Source organism: Diaphorina citri, unplaced genomic scaffold, assembly GCF_000475195.1.
Source record: "Diaphorina citri unplaced genomic scaffold, Diaci psyllid genome assembly version 1.1 scaffold83, whole genome shotgun sequence".
In the NCBI taxonomy this organism is placed as follows: domain Eukaryota; kingdom Metazoa; phylum Arthropoda; class Insecta; order Hemiptera; family Psyllidae; genus Diaphorina; species Diaphorina citri.
In genome coordinates this window covers 420078-438361 of record NW_007377520.1, presented here as the reverse complement: position 1 = coordinate 438361, position 18284 = coordinate 420078, and the positions used below count along the sequence as shown (strand labels likewise).

Here is an 18284-nt window from a genome sequence, read left to right as displayed (position 1 = left end):
TTCCTTCCCCCCTTTAAACCCCCCCCAAATATCCTTTTTGTCCTTTAAACCCCCCTTCCCCCCCCCCCCATTTTTACCTCACTAAAATCCCCTTTCAATAATTATCCATCTTGTCCAAAAACCGTCGACCAACCATGTTGTACTTTTTTTTCTGCTTCTCCTTCTCATCTCTTTCCTTATTCTTCTTCTTCTTCTTCTTCTTCTTCTTCTTCTTCTTCTTCTTCTTCTTCTTCTTCTTCTTCCTCCTCTCCTTCTTCGCATTTTTCCTCCTCTCTTTCTTCTTCCTTTTCTTCTCCTTCTCCTTCTCATCTCTTTCCTTATTCTTCTTTTTCTTCTTCTTCCTCCTCTCCTTGTTCTTCCTTTTCTTCTTCTCCTTCTCCTTTCTTTCCTTCTTCTTCTTCTGCTCCTCCTCCTCCTTCTCTGAAACACTTTTAATTCCTTTCTGACGTTGATAAATAAGCATTGATCTTTGGAAGACAGATTACAACACACCTTACTCTTGATGGTTTTAACGGCCAAGGTTTTTTTTTTTAATAATGATAATAATAATAACATAGCAATAATAATAATATAAATACGCTCTTGAGTTTGGACGTCCAAGTACCATCTTCTCCTTCCGATTTTCGGACTGCAATATGTAGTTTTTAGCATTTAATACTGATTATACGTAGAAATTAACATGGTTATAAAAAATAAAATAAAATTGAGTCCAATTTAATTTAAATACGTTTTTAATAAACATGAAACTTGAGAAAATTACTTTGACATCTTCACAGGATGTATGGTATTATAATATTAAGCATTTGCTTTTCCCGATTTGATTTAATAAAAATAGGTTTTAAAGTAAAATACGATTAATATTAATAATAATCACAAGAATTAAAAGAAAAGATATTAACTGGTTTAATTACCTATTCTAAATTAGAGTAAATTTTCCAACTCAATTTCCCAACGCACTATTTCACCTTGGGATCATCTCAATCGTTCAGGGTGAAACCAGACGTATAATTCCTGAAATGTGGGAATAAACCAATCAACATTTCGTCCGTCAACCGAGGCCTGATAACAACCAGAGTTGTTATCACTCACCATCTGTGCCCCGAGGATCTAGAACGGTAAGTTGGGTAATAGACAGTCGTGTGAAGTTCACAATAGATATTAAATAAAAATAAAAAAAAAAAACAATATTAAAAATCAATCAATAATGGACTCTTGATTGGAATGGACTCTTGACCACAAATTTTAAAATAAACAGGGATAAAATTCCATGCCTCGGCTGGGATTGAACCCACGCCCTCCTGTTTACAAGCCTCTTGACCACTAGGCCACCGAGGCAGGTTTGGTTGTTTTCAAACTAGATAAAACTGTAACTACGGAGTTCCTATCGTCCCAAAATCGAAGAAACAAGAAGGACAGCATAGGAGAAAGTCGGCTGTTCCGAGAACAAACTTTTGTTGTATTTTCCTTTCAGAAACGAAACCGATTCCGATGACGCGCCATTTCGGATTTCCTATGGTTTACTACGGGCGCTATCACGCCAAAATAGGGGAAATGAGCTTCAGAAGAGGGGAAATTCCCCTCTTCTGAAGCTCGTTTCCCCTCCGTGGTAAAACCGAAAAAGAGTAAATCTATGACAGAGGGAAAAGAGAAGGAATAAGTTATGGTAGTTGTACGTACATACATATTCATGTTCGATTTTTCTACTATTTTCCCTAGAGCGGCAAATGGAAAGGTACGTTCACGAACCCTATCTATTATTCACCATCATTCAGGATGTAAATGCGACGAGTACTGGGTGCGAAAAAAGTAGGTCCCATTTGTTAACATACAGGGAAATATGGACTTTGGTGATTTATTTTGTGTCTCTTAGTTTGTCTGTTTGTTTGTCCTAAATATTTAAGGAAAACAAACCTAAATAAGGCCTTTTCCCAATTGGGAGTCTCATCAGATTTTTTTTTATTTTATTTTCGAATGTCCTGTAGGCAATTTAATTTAAATGAGACGGTTAAATACTGTTCCCACTACACACGACTCGATTTTTTTCGAACGACAAGATAACTATAAGTCCCTAAAAATGGCACGGAAAAGTGGGTACCTTCGACTTTACAACCCTGTCTATTCGTCTGTTTCAGACAATCAACACAAGATGCCGCCAGCGGCGCCAGTGTATGCTCCTCGGCATCTCGTTCGGACGTTTCCGGCTGTACTCGGCTCGCTTCGTCCCCCTCTTCGGAACCGCTGTTCCCACTACACACGACACGATTTTTTTCGAACAACAAGATAACTATAAGCCCCTAAAATTGGCACGGAAAAGGGGGTACCTTCGACTTTACAACCCTGTCTATTCGTCTGTTTCAGACAATCAACACAAGATGACGCCAGCGGCGCCAGTGTATGCTCCTCGGCATCTCGTTCGGACGTTTCCGGCTGTACTCGGCTCGCTTCGTCCCCCTCTTCGGAACCGGCGCCCTCTGACGACAAAAAGTTGAACACTCCGTCGCCCAACGAGCGGCCCATCTTTCCCAACGTTCCGTTTTCCCCTTACTGTTCGCCGCGATCCGTGAGGCGAAGGCCGCCCTTGAAGGAGAGCCGCCGAGTGAGTGTAGACCGATCCGGGAGTTATATTCAGCTGAACCAGTACACCGTGATGCAGTCCATTGGACAGGTAAGATTTTTCTGATGATTTGTTTGTTTGTTTATTTTTTCCTTTTTCTTAGGCCGGGGGCCACAAATAATAATAATAGTACTTATTTATACTGCTTGCATAGGACTGAAAAGTCCCTTTACTCCAGCAGTAGGTAAGCTACTATTATTGTGGTCAAATATTCAAATTATATTGAGGATAAAATTCCATACCTAGGCTGGGATTGAACTCACGCTCTCCTGTTTACCAGGCGAGCGAGGTCTTGACCACCGAGACAGGTAAAATCTTCTTTTTTCTTGTCAGTTTTCCAAATACTATATTAGGTAAGAATTGTCAGGCATTATTCCTTTTTCTCTGTCTTTTCCCATGTACAGACGGGGTCGGCCTTTTTCGTCAACTCTCAATCAGCCCTACATGTTGCCTTGTAGCATATGCTTCATTGCTCTATGCTTCACGATGCCTCAGTGTCATAATAATAAATAATAATGATGATGATAGTAATAATAAAAATAATAATAGTAATAAAAATAGGTAGTAATAATAAAACAAAAACTCGGTTTTAACAATCGCAATTATTTTTTCTCCTCTCTCGAGTTTCGAGTTTTCTGGTTCGTGTCACAAGCTTTTCTGCTTCCTATTATTTCCTGCTTGTCCCGCTGATAATAGAGCTGCCTGTACTTGACATGTCCTTTTCAACATTGGAATATTGGAGAGTGCAGACTGTTATTTCTCTCTCACACACTTTCCAGAGGAAAAGCTAGAAAGAGAGAGAGAGAGAGAGAGGATAGGATAGGATAGGAGTAGTGAAAGCGAGAGAGAGGGAGATGAGGAATATTGAGAGAGTATAGTTAAGGTACCTACCCCTTCCAGAGAAAAAGCACTTTTACACACTTTTAGAGTGAATGTTACAGAGATGAGAGATAGGATAGGAGTAGTGAAAGCGAGAGAGAGGGAGATGAGGAATATTGAGAGAGTAGTTAAGGTACCTACCCCTTTCAGAGAAAAGTAGTGAAAGCGAGAGAGAGGGAGATGAGGAATATTGAGAGAGTAGTTAAGGTACCTACCCCTTTCAGAGAAAAAGCACTTTTACACACTTTTAGAGTGAATGTTACAGAGATGAGAGAGTGAGAGAGAGAGATAAAGAGAAGGGGAGAGAGAAAAGGGGTCGAAAGAGAGTGAAACCTAAATAGAGATGAGAGAGAGAGAGACGAGCAGCTGAAATACAGGAATCGAACCCTCTATCTAGCGCTTACATTACAAACTCGCTCTACCTTCCGTGCTATCTTGGCTGGCCATAGGGAAGTTTAATATTGCATTGATGGCTCTTTTTTTTTTTTTTTTTTTTTTTTTTTTTTTTTTTCTCCAAAAAATTATGGTTCATATGGATGATATCCTTGTGTGGGGAACAAACATATCCGATCACAATATTTGTTTACAACAAGTTATGGAACGACTACGACAACGGGGCCAACTCCCCAAAATGAGGCCAGAATACCGCTAAACGTGGCGTTGGTTGTTCCGATGTTGATAAAAAAAAGGACGTGTGTGAGGTTTGAACGTTTTAGGTATGGCTTTAGGAAGATCTACTCCCATAACTTTTTCGATATCTCAGAAGAAAAAATGGGGGGAGAGAGCAAAAAAAGATATACCTAGAAGAGGGAGAGAGATAAAGGAAGAGAGAGAAAGAGAAAGGGAGAGAGAAGGGGAGGGAGGAAGAAGAGAAAGAGAGAAGGAGGAGGGGGAAAAAAGAAAGAATAAATAATAATAAATACCTAAATGCAGGCAGAATGGGAGGGAGAGAGAAGAAAGAGAGAAATTGAGGGAGAGAGAGAGAGAAGGGGCCTGAGAGAAGGAGAAAAGTGAAATAAGGGGGAAGGGGAGGGATAAAAAAGGGGAGAGAGGGGAAAGGTAGGGTGAAAGAATGAGAGAGAGAGAGAGAGAGGGAGAAGGGGAGGGAGATAGAAAATGAAGTTCGTAGGGAGTATAACGTGTATTTCTAGACAAATGGCAATCGATTAAAATGATTTGTGACTACGATACGCTTAAAATCTCTTTCTGCCTCTCTCTTGCTCTTGTTGATAAAAAAGGACATGTGTGAGGTTTAAAGGTTTTAGGTGTGGCTTTTGGAAGATCTACTCCCATAACTTTTTCGATATCTCAGAAGAAAAAATAGGGAGAGAGAGAAAAAAAAGGTATAGAAGAGGGAGAGAGATAAAGGAAGAGAGAGAAGGGGAGGGAGGAAGAAGAGAAAGAGAGAAGGAGGAGGGGGAAAAAAGAAAGAGACTAAATAATAAAAATAAACAAAGGAAGGCAGAATGAGAGGGAAAGAGAAGAAAGAGAGAAATTGAGGGAGAGAGAGAGAAGGGGCCTGAGGGAAGGAGAAAAGGGAAATAAGGGGAAGGAGAGGGATAAAAAAGGGGAGAGAGGGGAAAGGTAGGGTGAAAGAATGAGAGAGAGAGAGAGAAAGGCAGAAGGGGAGGGAGATAGAAAATGAAGTTCGTAGGGAGTAGAACGTGTATTTCTAGACAAATGGCAATCGATTAAAATGATTTGTGACTACGATACGCTTAAAATCTCTTTCTGCCTCTCTCTTGCTCTCTCTCTCTCCCTCTCTCTTGCTCTCTCTCTCTCTCCCTCTCTCTCTCTCTCTCTTTCTCTCTTTCTCTTTCTCCTCCCCTCTCTCTTTCTTTATTTTCTGTCTACCAGTGCATTAAATTTCTCAACCTATTATTTCTTTATCCCTTTATTCTCTTCTCTCTCTCTCTCTCTCTCTCTCTCTACAGAAATTTCTCACGTCCACACGGACAAAGTGTCTTGTGTTTGCCTCTATCATGAAGAGATAAGGTTCGTTCTCGGAACGGCTGGCTACCTCCTATTCTGTCCTTCCCTCTTCGATTTCAGAACTTTAATACCGTTTCTCTATCTTTTTTTTAGAGGGAATTATATCAAGACCTCCATTGTTATAGTATAGTTCTCTCTATGAAACCCCTTGAAAAAAAAAAAAAAAAAAAAAAAAAAAAAAAAAAAAGAAAGGATGTGGAGGAGAAGAAGAAAGATGCAAAAGGAAAAAAAAGAGCAGGAGGAGGAATAGGAGGAAAAGTAGAAGAAGAAGAAGGAGGAGAAGACAAAGAAGAAGGAGGAGGATGTGGAGGAGAAGAAGAAGAAGAAGAAGGAGGAGGATGTAGAGGAGGAGAAGAAGAAAGATGCAAAAGGAAAAAAAAGAGCAGGAGGAGGAATAGGAGGAAAAGTAGAAGAAGAAGGAAGAGTAAGGGAACAAAAAAGGAGGAGGAGGAGGAGGAGGAGGAAGCGAAGAAAACAAGAAGGAGGAGAAGAAGAAAAATAAGGAGACAGAGAAACAGAAGAGGAAAGTACAAAATAGTGATAGGGAGGGGGAGGGATGAAACGTGAAAATTTCATTTGCTTGCTGAATACTATGAGAGGATGAGAGAGAGAGATAGATAAAAAGGAGGATAGAGGATGAATGAAATAGATTGAAGTGAGAACGTACATATGTGTGTGTGTGTGTGTGTGAGAGAGAGAGAGAGAGAGAGATGGTTAGAAACTATAGAGGGAGTGAGAAGGAGGAAAAGCCAGTCAGAAATAATGTTAAAAATATGGTGGTATACACAGGGGTATTCAACCTGTGGGTTGCAGGCCAACGTTAAATGACAAAATTTGAGCCATGCACCTATCTAGGAAGAAGAAAAACTACCATTGTTCAAAAATGAAGGGTTTCACCCTCCATTCGGTGCAAGGCTACCCACCTACCTAATCCAACGTCACCCAGCCTGAATAAGGCCGGGAATAGCTCGCGATTGTCCAGATGGTCAGATGGTCACCCATCCAGATATCTAACCATGATTGCATTGTTGGCTCTATTTTATTTTATTTTTATTTTTTTTATGGAGGTAGATATTTTGGTCCAAAAAATGTAGTCTTAATAGGGCCTATTTATTTTTAGTCAGGTAGTAACCGCCCCTCTTTCTGAGATGTATATGTAAAGTTCAGTGAACCACTAGTGCACTATTAGTCTGTTCCCAATCCCCCTATACTCTGTACCCTGTTCCCAGTCCCCTATACTCTGCACCCCAGTCCCCTATACTCTGCACCCCAGTCCTTATCAGCCACCCTGTATAAAGTTGGACGTTTTGTAACGCTATGCAAAGACAAGACAAACAAGAAACCTCCCTCGCGAAGGAGAACGCGTGCCATACGAGACCTCGCGTAGGAAGTTTGGAATGGAGGTGAAGAGAGGACGACAAGATAAAAGAGGGTGAGTAAAGAGGAAGACAAGGAGAACTGGAGAAGGGAAGAGAAAACAGAATAAGGAGAGTAAAGAGGGGAGGAAAAGAAGAAATGGAGCAGTTGCAAATGGGTAAACATTATAAATATTCGAGGAAATCAGGCTGTATCTATACTCTGCACCCCAGTCCTTATCAGCCACCCTGTACAAAGTTGGACTCTTTGTAACGCTATGCAAAGACAAACAAGAAACCTCCCTCGCGAAGGAGAACGCGTGCCATACGAGACCTCGCGTAGGAAGTTTGGAATGGAGGCGAAGAGAGGACGAGAAGATAAAAGAGGGTGAGTAAAGAGGAAGAGAAGGAGAACTGGAGAAGGGAAGAGAAAATAGATGAAGGAGAGTAAAGAGGGGAGGAAAAGAAGAAATGGAGCAGTTGCAAATGGGTAAACATTATAAATATTCGAGGAAATCAGGCTGTATCTCATTGATGCAACTTTCAATTTCACCTTTCAATGCTTCAAATCTTGTGGGTTTATTGGTGTAAACCTGTGACTTTAGATACCCTCACAAAAAATAGTCTAGGGAGGTTAAATTACATGATCATCGAGGCCATTTCTCGTCAGAAAAACGGAAAAGACACGATTACCTACGACTGGGGAAAATGCTAGCGCGAAAGTGATAATGTGTCGATTTCATTATCCTAACGCGTTGTTAAACAGTTTTAGACTCCATGGTGACTAATTTTGATATGTTTAAAATCTATCTCTCAAAGATTGGGCAAGATAAAACAACGCATAACAAAGTTATGACCCTTTCAAATCTTGCGTTCTTATTGGGACACCCTTTATAAGAGATATGAGAAAGAGGGGGAGGAGAAGAAGGAGAGAAATTTCGATGGAAGTGGGGAAGAAAGAACGAGAAAGTAGAATAAGGGAAGGAAGAGAAGGAAGGTAAAAGATAGCAGAAAGAAAGAGGAGCAAGCGAACAGAGAGTTCGATGCAGGAGGAGAAGAAGAAGGGAAAGCAGAAAAAGAAAGAGGAAGGAAGGAAGGAACATAATTATGCATACTTTATTCATTTCATTTAAGGAGGAAAGGAAGAATTTATTTATGAAGGTACACGGAAGATAGGAAGGAACATAATTATGCATACCTACTTTATTCATTTCATTTAAGGAGGAAAGGAAGAATTTATTTATGAAGGTACACGGAAGATATTACAATACCTACGCGGATAGAAGTAGGGTAAGTGTACCATTTATTCGCCCACCTAAAAAACGTACCATTTATTGGCCCACCTGCCAACATTTATTTTTCTAATTTTTGCCTGTGACTTTAGATACCCTCACAAAAAAATAGTCTAGGGAGGTTAAATTACATGATCATGGAGGCCATTTCTCGTCAGAAAAACGGAAAAGACACAATTACGACTAGGAAAATGCTGGCGCAAAAGTGATAATGTGTCGATTTCATTATGCTAACGCGTTTTAGACTCCATGGTGACTGATTTTGATATGTTTAAAATCTATCTCTCAAAGATTTGGGCAAGATAAAACAACGCATAACAAAGTTATGACCCTTTCAAATCTTGCGTTCTTATTGGGACACCCTTTATAAGAGATATGAGGAAGAGGGGGAGGAGAAGAAGGAGAGAAATTTCGATGGAAGTGGAGAAGAAAGAACGAGAAAGTAGAATAAGAGAAGGAAGGTAAAAGATAGCAGAAAGAAAGTGGAGCAAGGAACAAGCGAACAGAGAGTTCGATGCAGGAGGAGAAGAAGAAGACGAAGAAGAAGGGAAAGCAGAACAAGAAAGAGGAAGGAAGGAACATAATTATGCATACTTTATTCATTTCATTTAAGGAGGAAAGGAAGAATTTATTTATGAAGGTACACGGAAGATATTACAATACCTACGCGGATAGAAGTAGGGTAAGTGTACCATTTATTCGCCCACCTAAAAAACGTACCATTTATTGGCCCACCTGCCAACATTTATTTTTCTAATTTTTGTTTTTATGACTACAATTTTGGAATTACCACTGGTTCGATAGCATTCTTTAAGCCCTTTCTTTTGATGAAATTGGATCTTGAAAAAGTTCGTCCAGTTCAGACTTATGTGGCGTAGACCCACAGGTGGCCCAATAAATGGTACGTTTTTTAGATGGTACACTTACCCTATTCGCTTTGAAAAAAAAGCTTGCTGTTTAGAAAAATGAAAAACAACAACGTAAGCTTTAATATTTTCTCAGCCAATTTCAGTGGCGTATCCTCACGGCCGTATTTAGGGGGCTCTTGTTTTGTTCCTTTTACTGTGGGGTGGGCTCCAATAATTTGCATTCGTGTGGGCTTTATGGAAGAATTACCCCTACCCTTCCTCTCTAAGGTTGTTTTTTTTTATTTTATTTTTTTTTTCAATTATTATTATTGTTATTTTTTCTTCACTTTTTAACTTACTGAAAATAGTGAGTGATTCAACCTGCATTCTAAGACGACGATGTTATCGCATTGACGTCGCTCGACATCGATCGATGGTCGTCGACTATGTATGGAAACAGCTTAAGACCTCCGTTGTTAAGTTACTGGGAACTCTATCAAAAACTCTTGAAAAAAAAAAGAAATCACATTTGAAAAACTTACTCTCACGACACGTCACTGACCAAGTCTCTGTGTGTTTCGAGTGTTTTTCATAAGCTTTGCATTAAAGGGGATGATTCCTCTTTAATAGAATGGAGAGTATAGGGATTCCTTGCTTTTTTTGTCATATTTCGTCTAGTAATCAGGAGAGTGTGGGTTCAACTGGGAAAAGGTGGTATACAAAATGTCTCAAGAACGGTTTGTCCTAGAGCGATGAAATTTGGTATGCTATCCCGGTATGGTCCAAGGACGCGACTGTAACAATAAGTATAATCCAATCTATTCTATTCCCTTCCCTTCTCTTCTCCTCTTTGATGATGTCTACAATATTAAATCGTGAGGGAAGGGTGTTCTACAATAAAAGAGAAAAAGTATTTTTTGACCCGTAAACTCAAAGGTCCATTTCCGTCCAAATGGAAAACCTGTGTTTCCCCTCTGAGTTTTTACTTCTATTACCGTCAATTTTCACTTGAGTTTTCCTCTTACTTTATTTTTCACTTTTCAAGCCTACCCTTTTTTCCTTATCCTAAGGAAAGTAAGGAAGAGAATAGATGAAAGCGTGGTGAAAAATTTGTTGACAGATTTATTTCCATAATTTTTCTTCTGAGTTTTTACTTCTATTGCCGTCAATTTTCACTTGAGTTTTCCTTCCACTTTATTTTCCACTTTTCAAGCCTACCCTTTTTTTCCTTATCCTAAGGAAAGTAAGGAAGAGAATAGATGAAAGCGTGGTGAAAAATTTGTTGACAGATTTATTTCCATAATTTTTCCCTCTCGCATTTAGAAATAAAACAGGAGACATACGAAATACCTTCAAAAACATTGCATGAAAAAGCAAAATACATAGTAAAATTGCTTTCAGAAACGCAGCTCCGATGTAGCTTCGAGGAAGAGAATAGATTATACCCTGTTTATACTGCCAGAATGAGACTGAAAAGTCCCTTTATTCCCGCCGTCTAAACAAGGTCTTGTGTATTTGGTACAAAATGAGTATAAATTTTAGGAAAGCATTTTGTTCCATAGTCAGCTGTCTGAATTATCCTGGATAACTCCTGGCCAGCGCCAGCGGTGAAACCTAGTACCAGTTCCTTATGGATCACTAATGTTTCCTTTTTTTTTTAATTTAAGCAAGGTTTTTTTTTTCATGAAATTTACACCTATTATGTGGCAAGTACATAAGACCTTGTTTAGACTGCGGAAGTAAAGGGACTTTTCAGTCTCATTCTACCAGTATAAGCAGGGTACCTATATTCTATTCTAACGTTGAGCGTGGTGAAAAATTTGATGACAGATTTATTTCCATAATTTTTCCCTCTCGCATTTAGAAATAAAACAGAAGACATACGAAATACCTTCAAAAACATTGCATGAAAAAGCAAAATACATAGTAAAATTGCTTTCAGAAACGCAGCTCCGATGTAGCTTACATCCAGCCCTGTCCGCATCAGATCAAATGAAATAAATATTTCAGATACACATAACTTCGATGCAAAGAGAGAAGAACTTATACCTACTCAGCATTTATGAAGAACGTTTTCGAATCCCATTAAAATGAATGAAGGGTGAAATACAGGAAATAAGAAAGAAAAGAGAAAAATAAGTAGACTATGGTTAGGAGGAGGAAGAGGAGAAGAAGAAAAAGGAGAAGAAGAAGAAGACGAAGGAGGAGGAAAAGAAGAAGAAAAAGGAGAAGGAGGAGGAAAAGAAGAAGAAAAAGGAGAAGGAGAAGAAGAAGAAGAAGAAGGAGATGAAGAAGAAGGAGGAGGAGGAGATGATGAAGAAAAAGGAGGAGGAGGAAAAGAAGAAGAAGAAGGAGGAGATGAAGACGAAGGAGGATATGAAGAAGAAGGAGGAGGAGGAGAAAAGGACATGAAAGACATCTAGGTAATAAGGGAAATAATAAGTACAGGAAAGAGAAGAAAAAGGAAAATCGGAGAAAAAATCGGAAAAAAATACCAAAATCATTAATTTTATTATTTGGAAAGAAGCAGACAGTTTTTTCACAATTTTTGTGGGCATCACAGCTTCGCCAATTTCTTTAATAGTACCTATTTTGCTCTCCCTTCACTAGTATTTTCCATTTATCATAACTTTTCAATTATCACCCCGGAAAACTATCTGATAAAAGCCTCAAGATAATAATAAAATTGAAAAGATTATTTTAGGGGAGATGCCTTATTTTCCTTTCTGGGGAATAGAAAGGAAAGGCGACATCTCCACTAACGTATGTAACATCTGTTGCGTATTGCATAATCAAATAGTTACACGGCGTTCATACAAATTATAACATAAAGACTTGTGTCCTGGGCCAATCTTTGATTTGATTTCAACTTTATGTAGATCCAAGTTAAACCGCTTGGAGTGGGCTATCTGATTAGGTACCTACTTATCTATTTTTATAGACATACCTATACTCGTAATGTTTAAGCATTAACGCATAAAAAAATATATAGCATAAAATAGAAAATTACATTACTTTCCTTAATACACAACAAGGATTATTAGAAGTATGTAGAGTAAGGAAAAAAGGGTGGAACTAAAAAATGCAAAGTTGGAACAACCGGGGCGAAATTAATACCTGAAGCATTTGACTTACCATGTTCTACCTACGTAGATAGAATAATTACGACCGTATGAAAAGTTATGTATACTTACCTACGTAGCGTAGGTTTAAAAAGTTAAAATGTCATACCTACCACCTACTCTACTAAAGAGAATTAAAAATTTCCCTTTTACGTTATTTTGTATCCTTCCTTCCCTCTTCTTTCTCTCTTCCTTACCTCTTCTTCCGTTCTCTCCCCCCTTTTTTTCTTCCTTCCTGTGCAGTCTTCTTTTTTTCCTCTCTCTTTCTGTCTCGCTCATTGTCTCTTTTCTATTCTTTATGCTTATCAACCAAAGTCAATGTTGCTTCAAACTTGGGACTTAGAAAAATTTTCAAAAAAAAAAAAAAAATCAATTTTTTTCATACTTTATATGATTCCTTATCACACGGGGAGTGTTTAAGGATACCTATTTTTTTCTAGTAAAATAGAATGTAGAAAGTAAGTAAAGTAGAATAGGATATACCTTGTTCATCGTGCCTGAAAAATTAGGACGAGAATTTCCTTTTACCCCCAGCAGTCTAAACGAGGTCTCTTTTTTTTTTTGATAGGGTAAGACCTAGAATATATGATTGAGGGTACAATTCATTCTAAAAGGCCTTGCTTAGCTCGGACGGTAGGACGTCTGCCTTGTAAGCGCTAGGTCGCGGGTTCAATTGCGGGTGGATTTCATCCTAAACAGATATGTAAAGTTCGTTCTCGGAAAGCCTGGCTTTCTCCTATCCTGTCTTTCTTCTCTCTTCGCTTTCGGTACGATAAGACCTTGGCAGTTACAGTTCCCTCTGCTGCTTCCATCTCTCAAACCACTTTGAAAGAGAAAAAAAGTTCTAACAGGGATGAGTCCCTTCTCGTGTCAATTTTTCAACTCTTCTTGAGTCAATTTGTCTTCAATAGTGACTTCTCTTACCTTTCTTTTTAATTGCCTTCGTTTTCCTGAAGGATCTCGAGTAACCACAACCTTCAACTCGACCGAAATAGAAGGAGAATTTTTAATTACATTTGTTCACCTTTAAGGGCCGCTTACAGGGGGGGCTCCGGGGCTCTAAAAATGGGCCCTTCCTGGCAACAATTTTCCTTTTACATAGAAGAGTCCGCATAATAGGTGTTTTATTTTCCTTTTGTGGCAAAAAAAAGTCCGTTCCTTAGAGGGGCCCTGATGAAACCCGGCTTGTGAACAATCCGGGTTCTCTCTCTCTCTCCCCTCTCTCATTCCGTTTCTATCTCACTAGGTTCCAATTTGTTGCGGTTTTTCTTACGTAGCTATATACTAGTGAAAAACGTTTCCGCCAGCCTTCGTTAGCTTGAAAGGTAGCGCCCCTGCCTTGTAAGCGCCAGGTCAGGGATTCGATTCCCATCCGGGATGGATTTTATCCTAAACTGATGAAGTTCGTTCTCGGAACGGCCAGCTTTCTCCTATCCTGTCCTTCTCTCTTCGCTTCCGGGACGATAAGACCTCCGTTGTTACAAAATAGAATAGAATAGGTAGTAAAGTAATTATATTTATCAAAAGATTTTACAATGGTTTTTCAGTTCCCTTTATCAAACTTCTATGGGCACGATTGTACAATCGAAGACGATACCTTTCTGATTTTTACCTAAATCTGATTGAAACGAAAAATCGTCGACTTCACTTCGATTTTTTATTATTATTTTTTTTTCTTCTTCTTCTTTTTCTTCTTCTTGTACCTAATGTACCTACAAACCTATAATGAGCGCTCTCAGCGTCTCAGGCTTATGAGCATAACTGACTCAACAAAGGCACTTTAATCGAGTAGCGACCAGTGGCGGGCCGCATTACTAGAGTAAACGTTTTGAAAAGGTTTTGACCCCAAGAAGATGATTGATGCTATTAAATTAAATCTTTTTCTGATTTCAGGGTTCGTACGGTGTGGTCAAACTGGCTTACAATGAAGAGGACGATCGACATTATGTAAGTTTTCAAACCGAATTAAGATTAGGATAGCCAGCCTACTTAGCTTAGTTGGTAGTGCGTCTGCCTTGTAAGCGCTAGGCCGCGGGTTCGATTCCCGCCCGGGGCGGATTTTATTTTTTTCTGATTTCAGGGTTCCTACGGTGTAGTCAAACTGGCTTACAATGAAGAGGACGATCGACATTATGTAAGTTTTGAAACCGAATTAAGATTAGGATAATTATGTAATTTTAAAGGTGTGTCCAAACATTGTCGACGGGCCAACTTTTTTCTCTGAAATAGGTATAACGTTTGCAGTGGTTAGAAATATCTGCTTATTACTACTTCCAAGACATCCATGTAAGCGCTAGGCCGGGACTTCGATTCCCGCCCGGGGCGGATTTTATCCTGAACGGATAATGGTGATCTTCGGAACGGCCGGTTTTCTCCTATCCTGTTTTCCTTCTCTCTTCTATATCGGGACGTTAAGACCTTTATAGCAGTTACAGTAGGTACCCTCTTTACTTGGAACGAGTGGTTCTTGAGCATTGTCTTGATCAGGATGAGCGTGTCCAGTTTGGGGAAGTTTTTGATCACATTTCGTACATCAAATTGCATTTCTAAGCAAATTTCATTTCATATTCTTGGTCGGACGTGAAAATAGATGCAAATAGATTCTATACGTGTTTTGCACAGACCCTGTCGAATAGATTCGATGTGCTTTCGACGCTGCTGGTTTCACCCTGTACATTAAGCATATGAGGAACTAAGTACTCCCCGGGGTGTATTTACTCTATGGTAACTATCTGCTAACTGCAGCTAGAATCATACAGGGTGCACTGAAAGAAAAAATGGACCAGCAAGCTTCACAAGTACTTCCATAATGCTATCCCGACAACTTCTTGCATAGAGATGTGTTTAAGGATACCTATTTTTTTCTAGTAAAATAGAATGTAGAAAGTAAGTAAAGTAGAATAGGATATACCTTGTTCATCGTGCCTGAAAAATTAGGACGAGAATTTCCTTTTACCCCCAGCAGTCTAAACGAGGTCTCTTTTTTTTTTTGATAGGGTAAGACCTAGAATATATGATTGAGGGTACAATTCATTCTAAAAGGCCTTGCTTAGCTCGGACGGTAGGACGTCTGCCTTGTAAGCGCTAGGTCGCGGGTTCAATTGCGGGTGGATTTCATCCTAAACAGATATGTAAAGTTCGTTCTCGGAAAGCCTGGCTTTCTCCTATCCTGTCTTTCTTCTCTCTTCGCTTTCGGTACGATAAGACCTTGGCAGTTACAGTTCCCTTCAGATTATTTACAACGTGTACCATCTTCATGATTAATAAAACAGGAATTCACTTTTCTGCGAAGCGTAGATTAAAAAAAAAGGTAAAATAAAAAGGAAAAGGAGAAGAGGAGGAGAAGAAGGATGTGTATTTTTATAGACATCTCATACTCGTAATGTTTAACCATAAACGCATAAAAAAATAGGTAGGTATAGAATAAAATAGAAAATTACATTACTTTCCTTAATAGGTACACAACAAGGATTATTAGAAGTACCTATGTAGAGTAAGGAAAAAAGGGTGGAATTAAAAAATGCAAAGTTGGAACAACCGGGGCGAAATTAATACCTGAGGCATTTGACTTACCATGTTCTACCTACGTAGATAGAATAATTATGACCGTATAAAAAGTTATGTATACCTACGTAGCGTAGGTTTAAAAAGTTAAAATGTCATACCTACCACCTACCTACTCTACTATTCTACTAAAGAGAATTAAAAATTTCCCTTTTACGTTATTTTGTATCCTTCCTTCCCTCTTCTTTCTCTCTTCCTTACCTCTTCTTCCGGTGCTCCTCTCTCAAACAACTTTTAAAAAAAGTTCCAACAGGGGTGAGTCTCTTCTCGTGTCAATTTTTCAACTCTTCTTGAGTCAATTTGTCTTCAATAGTGACTTCTCTTACCTTTCTTTTTAATTGCCTTCGTTTTCCTGAAGGATCTCGAGTAACCACAACCTTCAACTCGACCGAAATAGTAGGAGAATTTTAAATTACATTTGTTCACCTTTAAGGGCCGCTTACAAGGGGGGCTCTAAAAATGGGCCCTTCCTGGCAACAATTTTCCTTTTGCATAGAAGAGTCCGCATAATACATAGTTACTAGGTGCCCTCTAGAACAGGAACTAAGTTCGTGGTTTATTTTCCTTTTGTGGCAAAAAAAGTCCGTTCTTTAGAGGGGCCCTGATGAAACCCGGCTTGTGAACAATCCGGGTTCTCTCTCTCTCTCCCCCTCTCTCATTCCGTTTCCATCTCACTAGGTTCCAATTTGTTGCGGTTTTTCTTACGTAGCTATACTAGTGAAAAACGTTTCCGCCAGCCTTCGTTAGCTTGAAAGGTAGCGCGCCTGCCTTGTAAGCGCTAGGTCAGGGATTCGGTTCCTATCCCGGATAGATTTTATCCTAAACTGATGAAGTTCGTTCTCGGAACGGCTGGCTTTCTCCTATCCTGTCCTTCTCTCTTCGCTTTCACGACGGTAAGACCTCCGTTGTTACAGAATAGAATAGAATAGGTAGTAAAGTAATTGTATTTATCAAAAGATTTTACAATGGTTTTTACAGTTCCCTCTATCAAACTTCTATGGGCATGATTGTACGATCGAAGACGAAACCTTTCTGATTTTTACCTAACCCTACTATGTATATACCTACCACACCAGTGGATTGGGGCACCCTGTATGTTTTTTGACTTGGTGTGTTCTATTTTTCATCTCGATATCTTATAGATTAGGGACGTTCCATTTTTTTTTTTTTTTTTCTTTTTTTCTTCCTTCCTGTGCAGTCTTCTTTTTTTCCTCTCTCTTTCTGTCTCGCTCATTGTCTCTTTTCTATTCTTTATGCTTCTATTTTCTATAGCCTCTTCATTGAATGCCGTTAATTCTATTCTTCTTCGTCCTACATTTTCTCCTCCTCCTCCTCCTCCTCCTTAGCCTCTCCTCTTCTTCATCTTCTTCTTCCGTCCTCTACTTCTTCTTTTTTTGTCTTCTTCCTCTCCTCCCTCTTCCTCTCCACTTTCTCCTTTCTTTTTTCTCCTATTAACCGTCAGCTTTATATCCTTTGTGAGAAAAGCCTTATCGTTCTATATTTTTACCGTGTTCTACATTTTTCGCCTCGTTCTAATTCTAATTTTTTTCAATTACGTTCTACTTCCTCTTTGCTTCTTTTTTTTGCCTCTATACTTTTTTCTTCTCATCCCTCTCCTCTCCTTTATTTCTGTTCTCGTCTTCTCTCTCCTTCCTTATTTTATCCTCTTCTTTCCTTCCTTTTTGTCCTGTCTTTCTCTCCTCTTCTCTTTCCTTCCCTCTTTGCTCCTCCTCTTTCTTCTCCTCCGCTCTGTCTGTTTCTATTACTCCTGTCACATCCCTCTCGTCTTTTGTCAAAACCCAACACAGCGTTTCAAGTTCCCAAATATGACAGCCAAGCTCTCTCCCTACCTCTCCTTCTCTCTCTCTCTCTCCTTTTCTCTCTCTCTCTCTCACTCTCTCTTTCTCTCTGTATGAAACCTCTCTATGAAACATATTCCATTTCAGCTTTTTCCCCTCTCATCCCTCCTCCTTTTGCTTCCTCCCCCCTCCTCCTTTCCTCCTGCGTCCTGTATCCTCTCTGCTTTTCCATCCACCCCTCCCCTCCTACTCTCTCTCTCTCTCTCCTTTTCTCTCTCTCTCTCCTTTTCTCTTCACATTGTTATTTCTATTATTAGTCTCTCTCTCTCTCTCCTTTTCTCTCTCTCTCTCCTTTTCTCTTCACATTGTTTTCTACCCCCTCCCCCTCTTCAACCCTCTCCGTTTTCCTCTCTTCCCACCTTTTGTTCTCTCCCCTTTGCTCTCTATTCCTCCTGCTCCTGCTTTCTCTACCCCCTCCTGATGTCCAATCCGCTTTCCTCGCAACTCCTCCCCTCTTTTACTCTCTTGCCTTTGCTACCCACTCCCTTTTCCTCTCCGCTTCTCCGCTTTCTCTAACCCCCCCCCCTTCCTGTCCTCTCTGCTTTGCTTTATTACGAGTGACAAACAGACACACAAAACTGCAGAGTGCAGAGCATTTTACAAAATGATAACAGGAGAATGCTGTCCTAGTCAAATATCCCCTTTCGACCTTATACCAGTAATAATAATAATACTTCTCCATCCCATTATTTGTGTCGCATTATTTTCGTGCTATTCTTCTTCCCCTTTTGCCCTTTCCTCCCTCCCTCTCTCTCTAGA

At 39.5% G+C, this 18284-nt stretch overlaps 1 protein-coding gene across 1 annotated transcript in view; it reads left to right on the top strand.

Moving 5' to 3' along the window:
* LOC103523346 (calcium/calmodulin-dependent protein kinase kinase 1-like) overlaps window positions 1-18284 on the top strand; it is a 48150-nt gene that overhangs the window by 18487 nt on the left and 11379 nt on the right. Inside the window, exons 3-4 of the mRNA XM_026832911.1 lie at window positions 2359-2665; window positions 13996-14049. Of these exons, the coding sequence (XP_026688712.1) occupies window positions 2359-2665; window positions 13996-14049 (361 nt within the window). The remainder of the gene's footprint in view (window positions 1-2358; window positions 2666-13995; window positions 14050-18284) is intronic.